The sequence below is a fragment of the Poecilia reticulata genome, linkage group LG2 (assembly GCF_000633615.1).
Source record: "Poecilia reticulata strain Guanapo linkage group LG2, Guppy_female_1.0+MT, whole genome shotgun sequence".
NCBI classification, from domain to species: Eukaryota; Metazoa; Chordata; class Actinopteri; order Cyprinodontiformes; family Poeciliidae; genus Poecilia; species Poecilia reticulata.
In genome coordinates this window covers 9,217,231-9,234,238 of record NC_024332.1, presented here as the reverse complement: position 1 = coordinate 9,234,238, position 17,008 = coordinate 9,217,231, and the positions used below count along the sequence as shown (strand labels likewise).

At 41.4% G+C, this 17,008-nt stretch overlaps 2 protein-coding genes across 2 annotated transcripts in view; one reads left to right on the top strand and one right to left on the bottom strand.

Annotated features, from left to right (window-relative positions):
* stk11ip (serine/threonine kinase 11 interacting protein) overlaps positions 1 to 16,874 on the bottom strand; it is a 31,398-nt gene extending 14,524 nt beyond the window's left edge. Inside the window, exons 1-20 of the mRNA XM_017308982.1 lie at positions 16,808 to 16,874; positions 15,807 to 16,009; positions 15,023 to 15,097; positions 13,027 to 13,122; positions 12,847 to 12,954; positions 12,689 to 12,760; positions 12,484 to 12,613; positions 12,188 to 12,291; positions 12,023 to 12,112; positions 11,907 to 11,948; positions 11,189 to 11,359; positions 11,033 to 11,114; positions 10,517 to 10,954; positions 9,292 to 9,503; positions 8,573 to 8,683; positions 8,149 to 8,380; positions 6,538 to 6,695; positions 6,214 to 6,469; positions 1,117 to 1,226; positions 462 to 559 (exon numbers count right to left, since the gene is read on the bottom strand). Coding sequence (XP_017164471.1) covers positions 462 to 559; positions 1,117 to 1,226; positions 6,214 to 6,469; positions 6,538 to 6,695; positions 8,149 to 8,380; positions 8,573 to 8,683; positions 9,292 to 9,503; positions 10,517 to 10,954; positions 11,033 to 11,114; positions 11,189 to 11,359; positions 11,907 to 11,948; positions 12,023 to 12,112; positions 12,188 to 12,291; positions 12,484 to 12,613; positions 12,689 to 12,760; positions 12,847 to 12,954; positions 13,027 to 13,122; positions 15,023 to 15,097; positions 15,807 to 16,009; positions 16,808 to 16,874 — 2,855 coding nt within the window. The remainder of the gene's footprint in view (positions 1 to 461; positions 560 to 1,116; positions 1,227 to 6,213; positions 6,470 to 6,537; positions 6,696 to 8,148; positions 8,381 to 8,572; positions 8,684 to 9,291; positions 9,504 to 10,516; positions 10,955 to 11,032; positions 11,115 to 11,188; positions 11,360 to 11,906; positions 11,949 to 12,022; positions 12,113 to 12,187; positions 12,292 to 12,483; positions 12,614 to 12,688; positions 12,761 to 12,846; positions 12,955 to 13,026; positions 13,123 to 15,022; positions 15,098 to 15,806; positions 16,010 to 16,807) is intronic.
* igfbp2a (insulin-like growth factor binding protein 2a) overlaps positions 16,454 to 17,008 on the top strand; it is a 27,813-nt gene continuing 27,258 nt past the window's right edge. Inside the window, exon 1 of the mRNA XM_008423480.2 lies at positions 16,454 to 16,472. The gene's annotated coding sequence lies outside the window, so the exon portion shown is untranslated. The remainder of the gene's footprint in view (positions 16,473 to 17,008) is intronic.

Below are 17,008 nucleotides of genomic sequence, written 5' to 3'. Positions count from 1 at the left end.
TTTGACATTATTCCTTTAATCCTGAACAATCTTCTAGTTTTCACATGATGATCCCCTAAATGTCCACCATATGATGCCACCACCATGCTTTTCTGTATCGATGTTTACAGTGTTTCTTATAGCTGTTTTTATCTGAAATGCAAATGTCCTTCAAAATCTTTGGAATGCATTTGTTTTGTTTTTTTTAAATATGCTTCAGTGCCACCAACAGATTCTTTCAYGTTTGCAATTCTTTTGGTTTTAAGGTATGGTTCATACTAGTGAGAAGTTATTACTAGTTTCTCCTGACTTTTTAGACACTAGTTTGGAATATTTTGTACAGAACATAAATCTCCAAAACATATAAATTTGAATCAGCAAAACAAGGATGAAAATTCCCAGTGGGGTGSATATTTTGAATAACARAGCTCTAATCATTTCATGTTTTAAAAAGAATAAAGCAGAAACTTTGCTTTACTTACTGCACATCTGATGTMATTTCCAGAAAGTATAACCGCTTGTTGGAAACAACCAACAGCGAGGGAACCTCCCCTGGTTCCCCATATTTTACAGCCGACATCTGTGGATCCAAAGAAATTAAAGAGGAACATGATGTTATTGGATATTTGAGGAAAAAAAGGAAATAAGTGACAGCTGTTTTCTTGGGTGAATATTGTTTTTCTGATAGCATCATAATAAGGCTCATTGAGCCATAATTTCAACACTAAACTATTAACATMTGTATTTTCGGATGACACCACTTTCTCATTGGGGGTTTAAAAAACAATCTCATCCGTTTCCCCCAAATAACGCAAACCGCAGTTGCTGTTAGAGGCCAAATCTGCTGATTTGTTCCTTGTCGCTTTAAAGAGGCTGTCTGACTGGCAGACCAAACCACAGCTGAACTTTAGGAAATTGCCACCATGCTTTATAATTGAACCTTWGAGCTATTTGAAAGACAATTAATAGGACTTTTCAAAGTCAGAGCTGCCATATTTCTGCTTCAGATGTCTGGAAGTAATTTGGTTTCTGTGGCGAGAATTTAAAATCTTTGGGACAATGTCTTACAACTCTTCTTTTTCACGCAAACGTCTTTTCAAAGAGGAAACCTCCCCATCTGTGCGTTCTCTCACARACCTTGAGAAAAGAGTGAAGCTCCTCTTCCTCTTCAAAGACCTCCACATCCAAGAAAAGCTTCAGCCGATGGTCCACGGACTCGTAGTCCTCGGACAACAAATCCAAGTCATCTACAGACACGACAGGAGATAAGTACATTTCTGATGATATTTTATTTGTATTTACTCCCARTAAACACATAATAGACTCATCAGTGGTGGGCACACTTTGGCTAAACTGCTAATCATATCATTTTTTCACTTAGCTTTTTATTCTTGGCTTACCCTACATTCAATTTTCCAGCTAAATTTCAGAGCACTARTTTWCTTTCTTTTTTTAAGTTTCAGTTCAATGACATTTTACATTTGTGCAGTTTAAAGTTTAACATCTACTGATGTCCTGTGTGCTTTCTTAGACTTATTTATTATCCTATCTTATTTCTAAGTGAACTTATACTGTGGTCAATAATCAGGCAAAATCASCAATARAGCAGGAAAACTCAACTGTAAACTGAAACCAAGACAGAGAGGTTTGTTCCAAAGAACCACTGCCTACAATGTGACTGTACAGGACGGAGYGCAATAATAAATCTGGTCCAGCTGACGGCAACATACTGCACATAATGTGTCACTGACACATGGTGGATGTCAACGATAAAATTTTGCGCTTTAGCATTAGTTGAACTAATGCTAATGCTTATGGTTAGCGCTTTAGGTTTACCACAACTAACTTTTTAGCTAGCTGTTCCTACCAATGAAATTAATGTCAAATTCTTCTAATTAATGGTTAAATGGAAGGATGGAATTCCACAGGGTTCTGGGCTAGGCCCAGTCATTTTTTTTCTTCCTATGCACAATTGCTTTGTTCTTTACCAACAAATCAAAAAGTTAATCGCATACCTAAACTATAGGCTTATCTGAGACATAAAAAACTAATTAGACTGGTGTAAGCTGTAGTAAAATTTGGTCATTTTCTGTTGTGTTAAATACCTCTCACTGCTACCCTCAAAACATGATCACACCTGACGGGAATGGGTTGCTCTCTGTGAATTTGGTTTGGTAAAACTTAACTGGCCTCCACAGAGTCCTGATCTCAACCTAATTTAACCCCTTTGGGATGAATTAGACCTGAAACTGCAAACTAGCTCAGTTTGTCTCACATCAGTCTCTAACCTCACAAATGAACATCTGAAAAAATTGATCTAAATATGGGTGCTCTCCTACAGCAGAGCAATAGAAGACATTTTGATTTCTAGACCTTGGCTGAGGTASATAAGATCGGCTTCACATAGAAGTATYGGCTGATCACTGATCTCCCAAAATTAAGGAAATTGGGCCCAATTCATCAGTGCACACTTAGATTTAAACCTTGTTGAAAATCTTAGAAGAATCTGTTCCAGCAGCACAGAATGTGTTGACACCATTTAAACCACGCAGATTCCCAACATCCAATTCCATAGTGATAYTGGTCAAAATGTTTTATTTCTAAAGCAAACTAGGCATAGTTTCAGTTTTCTAAGATCCAGTTGCATTATTTTTGCTTCTTGCCAAAAAAAATAGACCTTCTGTTTTTATAATCATCTTCAATTTCCATCAAAAATACAGAAGAAATCATGGCATTTTTATTAAAAACTGCTGTCTGGTCCGTATTTTAGCCAAAAATAAACTAGAAGACTAATGAATGAGCAGATTTTTKCCTCTTTTCCTTCAATTCCTCAAATTATATCTTCCATTAATAGTTGAGGCAGAGATTTGGGGCTGCAGTGTGGGAACACTTGCATATTTCATTTTTTTGTGTGTGAAACTGTAGCYAGATTAGCCGCCGCACTAGCCAGAGGCATATAAGGGCAATAAATCGGCAACAGAAGTTATCTGAGCTGTGATGAATGATTCCAGCTGATCAGAAATGACAGGGCAGGGACCACAGAGGCCAAAATAAACCAGCAGTCTTTGATTTAAACAGTACAGAAAGATCAGATTTTAAAGGTCTTTGAACCTGRAGAGAACTGTTCCTCTGAAGGTGGAGGAGCAAACCTGCATTCGATAAAGAGCATGAAAAAGAAAAAGAAAAAAATCTGGCTTTTCTGAGTCACAAAAAACAGTTCATTCAGGCTGCGGGATGAGTCGTCTTCAGAGTGACTCTGYGGCTTCACAAGGACAGATTATATGGTACTGCCTGTACTACAGCACTACAAATTAAAAACAAAAAAAGATAAAGAAAGCCATCATTAGGACTCTGCGGCTTTCATCCCTCCCCCATCACTTTCAGTAATGACTCCAATCTGTCTTATTGCGAATTTACCATGTGGTTCATCCCAGAAATGGCAGACAGATGTCAGGGAGTGCRATGCGTAGGAACCCTCTGAGGATTCCTATGCAGCCCCGCTTGCCTYCAGTGTCGTTTGGATCCATAAMAAAAAGCTGAGGTGAGCAGGTAGGAGCCCGTCCTCCAGGGTTCAGGAGGAACAGCATCGCTTCCCCTTACCCCCAATAAAAACGCCTGGAACATCTCGCAGGAATTTGATCCACAAAGCAACGATTACGTGCTTTGTTTGTTTCTCCAAGACTCACAAATGTGGGGATTTTTACATCTGTGTCGTTCCTCATGGAAGCCATTTTCTTGTCGAGACACTTCTCTGTCTGAAGTCTAATTGCCTTTCCCACCGTGTTTGTTTTGCGAGATAAGACGGACTGCTCCAGGAGTCTGGCACTTTGGCTTTATCGCGTTTAATTTACAGCTTTAATTGCTTTTTTTTATTGGGATAATTAAAGTTGGCAAAGCTTACACAGCTTCCTTAACAGCTCTAACAGCGCTGAGAGCCGCAATAAAACAACCGAACTACAGCTGGACATTCTGGTTCTCTAAATCCCCAAATAAACACCTAAATAACCATCATACTGCCGTTTCTTAAGAAAAAATATAAAGTTGTAAAAAGAGTAATACTGAGAACAGAATATGAAATCATGTAATGTCTAGGGAACAAAAAAATGTAAATTAAAAGTAAAAAATCTGTAATMGCGTAAAAAAAATGAAATCATTAAAATATATATTGTTGAGGAAAATATGGAATCATTTAATATTAGAGATGTGCCGATCAGGTTTTTTCCTGCCAATACCGATACCGATCACATAATTGTTTATTTTTTTTAATCAAAAGCACTACCTGTTACATTATGTGGAAAAAGGAACCATGAATTCCTTAATTTAGACAAAAATGAGTTTTTAATACCTTTTTCCAAGAAAAAAACACAGGCATTGTGCAAATTGTACTGCTATTCGTAATAGCATCTTTAACAGACTGAAAACATATGAAGGCTCTGAAGAGGCTAAATAATGCAAAGAGTCAAAATAAAACCTCTCAACATTGCCAAAAAATTCAAGTATAAAACKTAACATTCAAAGGCAAATACAGGTTCCATTACAATAAACAATCCTGAGTTACTGAATGAAAACTTCCTGATAGCAYKGCGGCTAGCTGATTACTGCTAGTTCTGAKTGGCTGTTTCTGACTGAGCGGAGTAATTATGCAGARMAGGGAGGAGATCRATTATTTTTTYAGAGATKATCTGTCTCATGTTAGGACAGCGAAAGTTTTAATACGTATGTAAAATGTATTTTTTTAGGTTAGATGCTGCAGCTTTAAACAGAGGTTCGGTGTGAGAGTCACTACCAGGTGGAGCAGAAGCGGCGCTCCGTCTGTGAAATATTACTACCTGTAGCGCGGAGCAGTGGTTCAACAGCGAGAGCAGAACCAGCGTCTTACATCGCAGCTCGAAGACTTAAATAATTTTGCGGATTATTTGTTTAGCTTTCTGACCGTCATGCTAATCCGGGTGAGTGTTTGTAGCTGTGCGCTGCTTTACCTGTTGTCTGATCCTCCATATGTTTTTTTTACTGCAATGAGTCTCGATATAGCCAAACTCCTCAAGTATGGTATTGTTTATATGTCATATTAGATTCGTCGTGTTGATGCATTTTGACGTGCTTCAATCCACGTGCTTCAATTTTCCGCCGCAACACGTAAACTTCCCCAGTCACTCAGGGCGTTATAGTTCCACATCGCTTAGGATTTGTTGCTGCGCATTTGCGCAGTGTGAAGAAAAGAGGAGACCAGCTGCACAGGCAGGCTGCGAAATGAGATGCAGGTGATCGTTTTGTGTGATCGGCAACAAGAGACCGTGATCAGCGATCACCGATCATACACTTTTTCACGGAAATCGGCCGATTATGATCGGTGGCCAATCGATCGGCACACCTCTATTTGATATTGAAGAAAATTTGGAGTCACAGAATTTTCCGGAAAAAAATATTCTTGAATCAGAAAATATTACAAAAAATATTAGGAGTCATTAATGAAGAGAACTTGGAATAGCTTAATATTGGAAAAAAAAATGTTACAGAATCACTTCACGTTCAGGTATCACCTAATCTGAAAGGACAAAAAAAACTTCATATTTAGAAGATATTGAGAAAATATTAAGAGTTGTGCCTATTGCAGTTCTCTGGCTGATACCAATTTTTATGTCTGCAGTTTTGATAAGTACATATACTGAAGTTATGATGGATGCTTCAGAATAAGCTGAATCCTTATTCAACTTATTTTCAGAAATTAAATAATGGGTTTTGATTTTATAAAACAGTTTTAAAAGTCAATTCTGAAAGTTTTGAAAAAAGAATATAGAATAACGGGATGAAGACAAAAGTGTTATAGATACTTAATGTGAAAGAAACACAAATATGGAATTACCTAAAACTAATGGGAGTCAATGATGAGAACGAAATATTGTTCTATTTACTGAATTTAAAGGAATTCAGTAATTCCTTTAAATTACTGAATTTAAAGGAAAAATATGAAAGTAAAAAAATAAAAAATATATTATTTTTTAAGTCYGTTTGTTCATCAGGCAGAGATTATTTCTTAAAGAATTTGTTCCATTAGAAACATACTAACTCATGATTCCAGATGTTTTCTTCAACATCAAAGTGATTCCATGTTTAACAAATGAAAAAAAAAAAAAACACCATAACTTCCTGCAAAAGAATTTCATTTTTGAAGCGTAATGGAGAAAGCAGGGTTCCTTATCTGCACAGGGATTAAAAGGTGAAATCAGTGCTAACCCTTTGGGATGGATGGAGGCGCAGGTTTGGCCGGAGATTGTGYTTGTGGGGGCGTAGCGCCACTGACGGAGTAGTGGTAACTTCCTGCCAGCTCCTCCTTTCCCTGGCTGTCRGGGTGGCAGCAGAGGCTGGCGGTGAGGTCCGGGGCATCACCGATGGAAAAGGAGGTTTCCTGGGCTGTGACGAAGCTCTGCTCCGGCGAGGCGATGGCAGACTGCAGRAGGAGGCTGCTGCCGACATGCTGCACTTCATCAAGCTGCAGAAACAAAAACTGAGATCAGAGCAGGAACTGGAACAGGACAGAAGCGTGTTAGAGAGGGGGACCTGCTCTGCACTGCTGGTACTCGGTGGGAAATCCAGAGGCTGTAGTTCATGTCGGAGCCGCGGCGAGCCGYTGATGGGCGTGCTGCTGCAGGGCGCCGCCTGATGGGCCACCTGGACCACATGGTCACTGCCACACTCTGGACAAACACACACTGCTCCTGCACACACACAGCAGAGCAACCTGTTGGAGACATGGCAAACACGAAAAACCAGCAGCGTCCCACTGAGAAGTGGAACTGCAATGTATATTGAACAACATTTCAGACAAAAAAATTGGTATCAGCCAAAATCACAACTAGCAGGTCGGGTTTTTTAAAGGTCGATAATCAGCGATCGGCCAGAAAACTACAACCGGTGCACCCTTAGTTATTATTGTTCTGTTCAGTAGATTTGTTTGCAGTGTTTTTGCCCATTAGTTTGAATAAAATATTATTCAACAGTAAGAATCCAGCTTTTGTAAGAGAAACATAAAATTCAGCCAGTAGAAGGCTTCTCATAAAAAACAGCTGTAGGAGGTTTAAGCACGACCCTCATAAGGAGGCATTAGTCCTYGCGACTATTCCTGGTCTGGTGAAATTTTCTGCATGTCTTCCCTCTCTCTCTTTACCTACTTTCATGTCTTAGAACTTTCAAAAACAGGCCTCTGGGGTCAAAAAACTCTCTGAAAACAAACAAAAAAAACTGTTGTAACTCTTTAGTTTTATGTTATATAGAAAGTACTCCCAGCTCATAGCTTGTGTCTCTCTTAGATGGAGTCACTAACAGAGCTGCTGTTGCTTTTCACCTTTCCCAATACTTTCTGTGACGACACCTGCTTGTTGCTTTATTTTTAATGATACTATCAACATTCTCTTTCTTGACGTGTCTTATAAAGCAGTCTGGTTTTTTTGCTGCGGATTCTCCACTCCAACGCTTTTTGTTGAGCGGAACTTTGCTGACAGGTCAGCTGCCATGTGCTGACCTTAACTCCAGCTTTATCTCTAGTTGGAACCACAAAGCCTGCTGTCAGGGATTTAAACAGACAGAAAGCTGAAGCGAGAGAAGAGCCCAACACGGTTTCCCATTATGCTTCTGGGCCAGWGGGGAAACATTAAAACCCGACTGTTTCTGACAGATTTAGAGACGTTCAAGAGCAACAGTTGCCATGTCCAGATCCAGCATGAACTTGGACAACAAGTTCCTGATAAGTTTTTTCTCAGACCTGGCAACCTTTTATCAACTACTTTAATATCTTGAAGACTTTTACGCCAGTTTAAATAGAAGTGTCATGTGTTTTGTTTGTTTTTTTCCTGTTTGACCTCAGGATAGGGACTGTCTATAGGTTATGATTTCAAACTAATCGCTCAAATTGTGCTCATTTGTTGCTTCTTTTTCATACCTCTTGTATCTGTGGAACCTGACATGTCAAACTGTATGTCAAGATTTATAAATAAAGATACAAAAAAAAATCGGATTTGGCTAAAATCGAAATGGGCTGGACAGATCATACGATGCTAAAAGAATCATCACACAACCTTTATAAAAGAGAATTTGGGCCTAGTCAAAGTCCAGATTTTGCTCAGATCATGTGGTGTGACTTGACGTTCCAGAGCCGATCTCTACAACCCTCACCTGAATTGCCATTGTTATAATCTGCCTCMATTTGCTCCTCCCTGTTCCGTCCTTCCTCACCATCCYGCAGCATCACTCCCACTCTACTCCCACCGTCCTCTTCACCAGCTGCCAGGTGAGAGCTGAACTCTGACCTGCAGCGGAGGCACTGCAGGTGSGAGGAGGAGGAACCGGATTTAAAGTCCCGCCGCTGGTTTTCCACCAGCACAGTGGACAGGATGTCGCTCAGAACCTGCAGAGACATGATTCATCATGGTGGACTCGGTCCAAAACTCCAGCCTGTACACAGAGTAACTGCATGCTGGAACGCAAGTCCTGAGCTACTTTTAAGTTTTAAATGGCTCATATTTTCTCTTCTGGAACATGTGGTCATAAACATGAGTCAAAGAAACAAATCCAGATCATGTGAGTAAGGAGAGTTAACCTGCGCTGCCTGATGGGGGTCGTCATCTAGCAGGACGTAGGACCGCCTCTGTTTGGACTTGGCAATGTAGTCAAAGTGAAGCTCCACAGCAGGAAGCGGCTCCGCAGCGTCCTGAAGAGGAGAAAGCAGAGCCGTGTTGGGACCAGGCTGGGTAGGAAAGACAACAGAAGTTTGCAGACATGGTGGAGTATGGTTGGACATCACTCTGAAGGTTGGATGTTTCAGTTAAATATCTTGATTCGTTGAATATTACACACAAATATTAACTATCAGGTATTTCTAAAGGTGAGGGTTCCCTGAAGAGAGAGGGAAGAGAAAAGGAAAATATGAAGGGAGATAGAAAGAAAAGAAAAAAGGAATGACTAAAGGAAGGAAGGAAACAAAGAAACTAGGAAGAATCAAGGAAAGAAGAAGTATAGAAGACCTACAGAAAGCAATAAAAGACAAAAGAGGAAATAAAAAAAACAAAATAAAAATAAGGAAACCGACAGCTTTAACATAACATTTGGTTATCAGGAAAGTATGTAGAATCAAATGTTCTTCTGTTTTATTTTTTTATGTTTCTCCACATGTAGAAAGTAACAATGATCTGGGATGACATTCCCAGATCATCATCAACAGAGACAACTCCCAGAGGGAGAACCTCTGGGATGGCAYGGTGTTGGAGGGAAGCAGAGGATCAGGATGGATTAGTAGAGTGGGACAGGTGGTGGACTCACCTGTGGGGTCCAGAYGGCCTGTGTGGTCTGGACCCGGGCCAGGCTGACCAACTCCAGTCGGGATGTCTCCATGCCACGCTGTGGGTCCACCTCCACCAGGACGCCCTGCTTCACCCGCAGAAACACTTCCATCCTCTTCCCCTCCTGACCTTCACCGTCAGTCTCCTCTCCGTTGGGCAGGATGCCGACCAACAGGGGGCGACACAGGTCAACTGGAGAGACGATGGAAAGAACCAGACTTARAGAGACAGCACAGCGGTTGAATATTAGATTTTCTGTCRAAGTACAATAAAGCTGGAAGAATGCTGTTCTCCAACATTGGGGAAGGTGTACAGGCCACTGCTGGACGAAGACTTTTAGGCCCCGTTTACACGACAATGATCCAACAAAAATGGAATTTTTGTTTCATTTCTGTTATTACATTTACATGAAGACGTTCTAACTACCATCTTTTTTTACACAGTAACGGTACACATCGAAAACGTGTAATGCTCTTGCCACACCACTATTTGGTGCTAGGTTTATTGAAACTAAGTGCGCATGTGTTTAAAAAAAAAGTTCTACTTGAAAGCACATCAATCCGCGTTTCACCATCAGGTACAGTTCCCCCAGATACTGGGGGAAAACCTGCACTAAGTGTCTGATTAGGGCGCAGTTGGAAAAAAGTAGGATAACTTTGCTGAAACACGTTGTTTGAGATTTTACTGTGTCCATAGTTCTCTGGATAAGAGCGCTTAACAAGCAAGTGCTTGTTATGAGCGCTGAACAAGCACACGTGTATTTTGCCACCTGGGCTGTGCTGAGCGGTGAAGAGACACTGGGGGAACCGTATCTGATGGGGAAACACGAATTGTAGTAACACCAGCATTGTGAGTAGTTTCTTCTTCTTCTGAGGATTTTAGGAAGCAGCTATGTTTTCCATCATACTATGCATGAGCTAGGGATTCACTGACAGAAAAGATCCATTTACTCTGTTTACAAGACAACGGACAGCGGCACATTTCAGAAACATTGCACTCTGGAACCCGTTTTCAATCTGTGCCGTTGTCAGAGAAAACATTCGGTGRTTTCATGTAAATGTACACTACAAACACAACAAAACTCTTCCATTTTCACCCGAAATTGTTGTCATGTAAACAGGGCCTTAGTCTCAAAAAGTACAATGGAGTTTGAGACAAACCCCAGTGGAAAGTGGAAGGGATTCCGGATGAGTTTCTCTCCCTACCTCCGAGTTCATCTTCTTCTTCTGGGTTGGTCCCGCCGCTYGACGCCCTGGCAGACCTTTGGGAGTCGGGGCTGGACTGCTGAGAGTCGGCGGCCTCCTGCTTCTCCACTGGGCCTTCCAAGGTGCTGGCCTCCAGAGTGGAATCAGTTTGCTCGGCGCTCGGACTCAGCCACTGCAGCGTGGAGTTCGTCTCTGGATCGTTTGGCTCCAGGTACAGCAGCGGTGGGAGAACCTCTGGGACTTCCACAGCAGGCCCAGGATGACTGGGTGTTATGGAGGTGCTGACGCCGTTGGTTAGAGTCTGAGGGATGGGTGGGCTGCTAATGGTGGTGGGAGCCCCTCCATCTAGATGGTGCTGGTATCTCAGCCAGTCTTCCCCCAGCTGATCTCTGAAGCTGGACATGCGCTCAATCTCCTGTTGGTGAGGAAGAACAATGTCTGGTGGAGAGACATTGGAGAACAGTGAGTGCGTTAGATATTTCTCCAGTAGCYGCTGAAAAGATGGTAGTTACCAACCCTGTGCAGAGGAGAAGGGTCTGGGCTCGTGATCAGTATCACTTGGTTCTGATATGCTGGCTCTCCGAACTTTGACCTTACTCTGAAAAACCAAACACAGTTTCAACCGTTGTTGGGTTTGTTTCTTTACGAAATGGCTCCTGGATTCACTCTTACTCTGGACTTCTTCTTCCTAAACCGGGACATCCCAACTTCGGCAGCGGTCAGGCTGTCACTCAAATCCCCCACCCCACTTGACGGCTCTTGGTTGTTGCATTCAGGTGGATCACTGGTTGGAGCCACAGACGTCTGAACCTGGATGATCAGCTGACCTGCTTTGGGTAGAACCTGGAGAACAGAGAAACTTTGCTCATAAACACACTGAACTCTAACTGACTCTCTTCTACACAATGCCCTCTGCTCTGGATGACTGACCACACCAACTTTAAAACCTCCACAACTCCACCTGTTTTCCGTTCATTTGGACATATCTATTCTGTCTCGTCTCTAATGTCTTTCATTCCACTGTTCTCCAGAGAAAATCTCCAAATCTTTACACGCTCCGTCATGTTCTCTGAACTTTCAAGAAAAATCACGATGTCATCGGAGAAACTCTGCAGTTCAACAGAACCTATGCATTTTTCCGATCAAAGCTCCTAGAGTCCTTTTTGGCCAACGGTTAACTATAAATGTGAAACTTCATRATGATTATATCAGATTTTTACAGATATTTCTTTCCAWGATAAATGGATGGCTGGACAGATAATTGGATTGAAGAATGAACTGACCCTAGCCTGTCTCWGACACATGAACACCGACTTCAGAATCAGAATCCTTCCCTGATCCCCAGGGAGAAGCTCACATGTTGCGGCTGCAGCCAAACACTTAGACTTACTGATAATTCAGAAGAGGACAGCGGGGTTCCATCCAGTCTCATCTAGAAATAGACACAACAATGAGTTTTTGTGAGGGAGCAAAATAAAAATGGTTCAGTTTCAGGCAGCGTCTCACTCTGAGGCTGGCAGCCTTCGGGGACAGGTGTGGCACGGTGCAGGTCCGGTGGCTTTTCTGGAAATACAGCGGGTTTCCCTCCAGGTTTAGCTGCAACAACACATTATCACATGATCTGACATGGGGCTAGATGAGGCTGTGGGGATAAGAGTAGCAGCACCTTACGCTGGTGAGGCCGTGCAGCAGGGAGAGAGGGGCGAGCTGGGTGTGTTCCAGCAGCAGGTTGTAGGCCAGGTCTAAATGCTGGAGCGAGGACAACTGCTCCACACCTGCATGAAAAAGGGRAACAGAAACAAAACTTAAGAGCTGAACACTGGTTCTGGTGGTTTATTTTTATTTCTCTTATGACATCACCCCCCTGAATGGGGGGCCTCTCATCAGCCAGCCTCTCAGTCTGGCCAGAGCTACCTGCGTTTCAGGGCTAGATAAGAGACTGCACGAGTAACGCCAGCACTCTTTACCGTTAATGGTTTCCAGTTCGTTGTTCCTGAGAATGAGCATGTGCAGCTTGGCTCTGGCGCTGGGGCTGAGTGTTGGTGCCCTCTGGAGGCAGTTGTATCCCAAGTTTAAGTGTTCCAATTCACTCAGAGGCTAAAAAATACAACAAAACTATATATTAGCTTCTAAAAAGTAATGGAGAAAAGCTCAAATGAAAAAAAATTCTACCTTTAGGAATTCTCCACACTCTTGAATCTTGTTATGGCTCAGATCCAAGGATTTCAGGACGTTTAGTAAACTCTACGAGAAAAAGTGGGAACAGTWGGAGTGTGACAGAGGATGCTGACAGTAGTAAGAATTGAGACGTGAGGGTGGCTTGSTCTCACTAGTGACTGGTCGAGGCAGACGATGGAGTTGTAGCTGAAGTTCAGGGTGTGGAGCTCCAGCCAGGTCAGCGCAGAGCTGAGGTCACCTCCACACACAGAGAGCAGCTCCTGGGAAAAGGCAAAAACACACAGTTACTATGGAGACGGACATGGGAAGCTGAGGATCCAAACTACATGTACCTCCAGGGAGTGAAGGCTCTTTGAGCAGATGAAGACCTCAAGCTGGGAATAAACTCCTCGGAGTCCCTCAAGGAGGTGTGCTGGGATTCTCTTCAGCTGGAGGAGAACAAGGAGAAAATACATCTACAACTTAAATTAAGTAGAATTTAAGAGTTCTACTTAAATTCTTAGGGTTTATACATCAGACTACATATTAAATTGGGTCAGTTGCCTCCTTCTATAAACAACAGTTTGCTGGAATTCTGTTCTATTCCTCCTGACAGAACTGGTTCTAAAACTTAAGTTGCCTTTAAGGTACTTTATAATTTATTTCAGGGGTGGCCAAAGTCAATCCTCGAGGGACGGCATCCTACATGTTTTAGTTCTCTCCCTGGTTTAACTCACTTGGATCAAATGATGACTCATTAGAAGGCCTAAGAAAAAAATTGACAAGCTGAAAAAGTTGTTACTACCATCAGGGAGAGAACTAAAACGTGCAGGATGCTGGCCCTCAAGGACCGACTTTGGGCACCCCTGATTTATTTGGCTGTTTAATGAAAGTCACTGTAAGTCTGGAAGCTTTAAACTAACTTGAACAATTCCACATAATGTTCATTCCTCTTGCCGTCTATTGTGTAAAGCTGAACAATCACCAATGGGGAACTATCACAACATGATGCTGCCACCCTCGTAGCTCACAGTTGGATGATGTTCTCAAGCTCAATCTCCTTTCTTCTACTTCAAAACCTGAAAGTGGTAATTTAATAAACTCTTCCAACTTTTACTTCATGTATCCAAAATTGAAGGTCTTTCTCCCYGAGTTACAAACTGCAATCTGGATATTTTTTGTTTGCTTATGGTTAGAAGCAGATTCATTCTCTCTGAGCGGTTATTCAGGACATGTACATGTAAGACTGACTTTGTAATGGACATTTGTCCTTAGTTCTGGGGTTGACATTTGGAACCAAAACACATCTAGGGATAGAATAGTATAAAGAAGATCTRTTATTGGGATATGCATTATGCATATTATGATGGCGACGTCTGGGATCAGGAATACAGTAAACCCAAAGTATTCACAGCGGCTAGGAACCGTATCAACCTGCTTATAGCTGAAATATGAGGATACTTGAGACCCACTCTAATATACAAACTTATAACTGCCTTTTTAAATAGTTTAAACACCAAATATACCTCAATATGCATTAATACTAGGGCTGTAGTGATACAATAATCTCACGATACGATACACGACATTCTGCTCACGATACGATATATATTGCAATGTTCAGCAGACAATATAATTCAATACACTTTTGCGATTTTCTGAAAGATTTTAGAAGGACAGAGTGATTTTGGTGACATTTTGTGACTGTTATAGAGTTGGACTGAATTAATTTAACTGAAAACTGATTAAAAACACCAACTACACAATACCTGGCTCTGGTTGGACATGGACACAGACTTAAAGTCGACAGCTGGACAAAATGAATCAAAGTGGTGAGAAAACATGTTTCTTTTAGTTGGAACAGTACAAACTGTAGCTTACATGCATTTGTAAAGTAAATAAAGTGCACCAAGTACCCTGCTCTTAACATCTGAAGGGATCACTCTAAGCCTGATGACCTAATCACTCTCCCGGCGAAGCATGCAGTGAGAGAGCCAGGTGACAGTTGGATGTTAAGATACTTGCGGATGAATATCAATTTTTTTCTAGGAAAGAAAATATCGATATCGCAAAATCGATATTATTACACAGCCCTAATTAATACACACAGTAGAAACCATCATAGTTCTTTCAGAAGCTTTCAGAAAGCAGAAGCTTTCTTGTACATGCTCTTGCAAGTTCAGCCAATCAACACCAAGGAAAAAGAATGCTGCTCCTGCCAAAACCACAATCTTAAATATTTATGGACTACTAATTGAAAGACTAAAATGATTTTAATATTCATATTATGTGTGTGCAAACTTTTCGCAAGAACTACATRCAAGTGTAAAAATAATGCTTGGATTTTACCTCTAAACACTTGAGAGACTTGAAAGGGAAGATTTTCACTGCCGACTCCAGCCTCTCTTCAGGCGGATGGATGASCTGCAATTACATGAATATAATGTGAGCAACATGGTAATATTTACATCTTAATGTTATACTTTTACTCTTGCAGGTTGATGGACACATGCTGTTCTGTGCAAAGCAATAATTTGGTATTTTTTTAATAATGTGGGAGACAGAATTTAGACAAAAATTAAGACTATTTCTTCAACCACATGAGCAAGAGAAGATGTGAATGTTTGCTTTAATTGCAGAAAAAAATTGAGAAAATATCTGCTTGTTCATGTTCKTATACTTTCAATAAAGCAAACACTTGAAATCGTCACATTTTACTCAACACCAGGGGGCAGCATAGCACTGACAAAACTCATGTCTATTGATAGACTGTGCTTTGACCCAGATGAAGTAATRTTAGTCAGRGTTAACTCACTTCATTACTTCAAAAGAGATAAAACACCTTTATCTGACAAATAGCTGCAAACAGTAATTTGCASACRATATAAAAAGAAAATTTTMAACTCTAAAAAGTCCAATMAAATTTCCAAAATTTAATTTCAACCCATAAATATCATTAAACACMATTAATATATAACTGGCCCACAGCGTGGCAGATTTGGGGCTTTTACTCATATTGCTCCTTAAATTCACACCAGTCATCCTGTCTGGTCCAGTCAAAGCCCAAGTTAAATATACAGTTTATCGAAGCTGGGTGGTCTCAGAGATGCTCCACTGTGCAGCAGGGCTTCACCTTGAGAGAGAGCGTCTTCTGCAGAACATCGAACAGGAACTGCAGCTGTAACAGAGAGGACGTGTCGGCCGGATGGGAAGGAAGCGCCAGGAAGCCATGCTGCTGGCTCCTGGACAACAAATACTGCTCAAAGAGCCTGGTGAGCTGCTGCAAGGTGCAGGCGGGGAGGGTCAGCGTGCTGCTGCCATCCAGGACTCCGTCACCTGCAGAGGAAAAGTGATTAAAATGAGGAAAACAGAGAGAGATCATCACAACTCTATGAAAAGCGTTGACTAAAGTGTAAAGAAATCGACGATCAGCATCATCAATCTTCAGCTATCTCTGTAGCTGTAGGGCTCAGGACTGAAAGTACACCCAGTCCTAGGGCTTCTATAGTTGCAGTGGAGTCTCTTTCCCGAATGGAGTCATAGATGGCAGCTAGTTCTGTTAAGAACTTAGTATGTTCTCCTTGTTCTTCGTCRCTGTAGAAAGTACACCTGACCCAGAGCTTCTTAGTTTAGCTCAGTGTTTTTATTGTTGCTGTTAACATTGTCTACTCTGTTTTGCTTTTCAATAGAAAGTTGTCCTGRTRCTATAATAGCTGTTAAAYGTTTATTTTCTGTTTGTTCTTTTCCACAGAAAGGACCCCTTATCAAGTGCTGTGTTTAGCCGTCTCTTCTCTAGTCGGTGAGAAGCTACTGCTGCACTTTGGTCTGAACTGTCTTTGTTTTTCCCCTCCTGGTTCTTTGCTTTGCTTTTGTTTGTCTGCCCTTTTCTTGGGCGAAGCCACTGACTGAGCTAGTTTTGCTCCCAACTTTGAATTCTTTCTCATAGAAAGTAAAAAGTTTCGACAAAGCTTCGAAACCCTTTTAAACTGAGCTCGTCACGGCAGGAAGTTTCTTATAACAGCTGATTTTGATTGGACTCATAGCCTGAATTGAGTCGATTTAAGTAGCTTGAGCTGAAGTGAAATTATATTYATCTCTGMTTTGTAATTTTTTTTATTGAATATTTGAACATACCATTATTGCGAAGAAGTGTGGCCAAACTATGCACAAGTGAGGACTGGCCCGGGGGAGCCACAGCCATCCTGTAAAATGTTAAACAAACATTTTAAATCAGGACTACAAMTCCTAGACACGGACAAGCCTGCTGTTTGTTTCCCTTTAGCTGATAATAACGTTTTAGCTGTAAATATACGTACTTACAACGCTGTCTCCCTT